The following is a 2,500-nucleotide window of genomic DNA, read 5'->3' on the forward strand; positions in this document are numbered from 1 at the left end:
TATATGTAATGCATATATGCACAATATATATACATATATAATATATATATATATAATATATATATACAATATATATTACACTCACCCTCTTGTCACGGCCGGATAAATCTGACATTCCGGCCTGCGGCAGCAAGCACCGGCCAGTAAGGAGCCGCCGCATAAAAGGACAGCCTCGTCCACGGGGACATGGCGTCTCTTGGGGGTCTCATTAACAATAAACCAGTAAGCTAAGACCCCTTTCATTGATACGCCCAAGACCATCTCACGTGTCGTTCATATTGCGATGGCAGCGATGATCAAGAAGTTCACAACGCCCACACTAATTCACCTATCACCACGCTCCTGGCCGACGCCTGTTGCCAATCCACGCTATCTACCGACAAGCTACTCCTGTCGAACTGCCTCCCTTAACGCCCCACCATCGCTACCAATTCCTCTTCTGTCCTACTACTTCGTGCTGACCACTCACGATATGTTCCTACACTAAATAACGCCGCTACACTCGCCAATCCGGCTCACCTGCTTCGCCAAGTCTTCACGAACCCTCGTCAGCACACCCATCAAGTCGCACTTCTACCTTCCACCACCAATACTTCCTCGTTACTATTAAAATTAAGTGTGCCTCTTAGTGCCACATTAACTATTGCTCTCCCTAAACCCACCCACACCTTACATACAAGTTGCCTTCTTTCAGATTCAAGTACATATGTGTGTGTGTGTGTGTGTTGTATGTGTATGTATTTACAAATATATACATATATATGTTATATATATGCATGTAAATACGTATATATACATATGTACACATGTGTGTATATATACATATATATATATATATACACACACATGTATATATATACATGTATATATACATATATATTAACATATAATATACGTATATGAATATGTACATATATATGTATATGTGTTCGTGTGTATATATATGAATTTATGTATGTATATATATATTATATACGATATATATTATATATATATTTATTATAATATATATATATTTATTATATATTAAATATATGTACATTTATATTTATCATATATGTATATGTATTTATATGTATATATATTATATTATGTATGTATATATGTTGATGTATATATATCACATTACGAATCTGTTATCAGGGTTTTTACTTATTGTTATCATTCCTCGAGGCAAGTATACTGCAGGGAAGTATTCAGACCGGAAGAAAGGCAGGAGGCGGGAGGGGGGAGGGAGAAAGAGAAAGGGGAGATGGGGAAGGGAGAAAGTAGAGGAAAAAGGATGGGGGAAGGGAGGAGGCGGGAGGGGGGAGGGAGAAAGAGAAAAGGGAGATGGGGAAGGGAGAAGGTAGAGGAAAAAGGATGGGGGAAGGGAGGAGGCAAGATGAAAGGGAGGGGACAGACGGAGGGCTTAAAATGGGAGGGGAAGAGTGAATTAAAGGAGGATTCGGGAAGCGAAGTAGGAAAGGAAGTAAGAGATGAGGTGAAGGAGGAGGGTGAAAGCGGGAGAGGGAAGGGAGAAGTACCTCTTATTTTTCATTTTTACTATTGTTTTATTCGTGAAATATCCATGTTCACGCTTACGGACACGCTTTTTTTCATTTATCTATCAATTTATATACATAATGTCAGTCATTTGGTGTCCACTACTGAGCCTAGACCTTATCTAACCTCCTCCACGAATTTCTCCCTTGCCACTTGTCTTGCCATTAAATATCTCCCTAATTTCTTCTGTTATCAAACCTCGCCAGTTGAACCTCTTCGCAGTTCTGTTCTATATATATCTATATATCAGTCTATTTGATTGCTGATGTCATTTATGCATTTATTTATTCATAGACTAGTTTATTAAATAATTTACTTATGTTTTATCTATTTATTCATATACAAATACGGCAGATTTAATAATCGTAGTTTCAGCTTCATAATTTTTGGTTCAGCTGCCGTTTTGATCCACCATTTAACAGGTTCAGACTGAGTGACTGGTGGTTGGACAACAAGCTAACGGGAATCCCGCGCATCATCGTTGGAAACTGCTCAGAAGATGGCGTTGTACATCGCATTGTGCTCCTTAAGACCGAGGATTTACCTGCACTGGCGGAGGTAAGGTTTCACGATGCTGAAAAATATCTGCAATAACGTTTGAAGTCAATCCTAGGATTGTATTTATCAAGTACCATCTGCCTTCAACTCTCTCTGTCCTCAGCCTTTCTCTTTGCATCTCCAAGCACGTTGGTTTGACGCCATTCTGTGATGTCATTTTCTTTGCTTTCCTCTAAATCTCATCTTCCTCCTGGCATCATAGGATGAGGAATTTAATTCTTTGCTTAATTCTTCTTTTTTCTGATCACTTCTCGTTATTCTTTATTTTTAACATATTTGTTATTTTCTTTTTTTTATTATGTTTTCGTTGTTACTGGTAGTTCTTGTCCCCTTTGTTTATTTTTATTGCTTGCGAATACCAACCATGTAGAAAAGAGAGAGAATAAAAATAACTAAA

General features: G+C 38.1%; 1 protein-coding gene across 2 annotated transcripts in view; it reads left to right on the forward strand.

Moving 5' to 3' along the window:
* LOC125029608 (decapping and exoribonuclease protein-like) overlaps window positions 1-2,500 on the forward strand; it is a 6,247-nt gene that overhangs the window by 3,006 nt on the left and 741 nt on the right. Inside the window, exons 5-6 of one of the 2 annotated variants that reach the window (XM_047619588.1) lie at window positions 121-222; window positions 1,968-2,103. In XM_047619588.1, coding sequence (XP_047475544.1) covers window positions 121-222; window positions 1,968-2,103 — 238 coding nt within the window. The remainder of the gene's footprint in view (window positions 1-120; window positions 223-1,967; window positions 2,104-2,500) is intronic. The other variant, XM_047619589.1, reaches the window with a different exon arrangement.

Source organism: Penaeus chinensis, chromosome 10 (genome assembly GCF_019202785.1).
Source record: "Penaeus chinensis breed Huanghai No. 1 chromosome 10, ASM1920278v2, whole genome shotgun sequence".
Classification (NCBI taxonomy): Eukaryota; Metazoa; Arthropoda; class Malacostraca; order Decapoda; family Penaeidae; genus Penaeus; species Penaeus chinensis.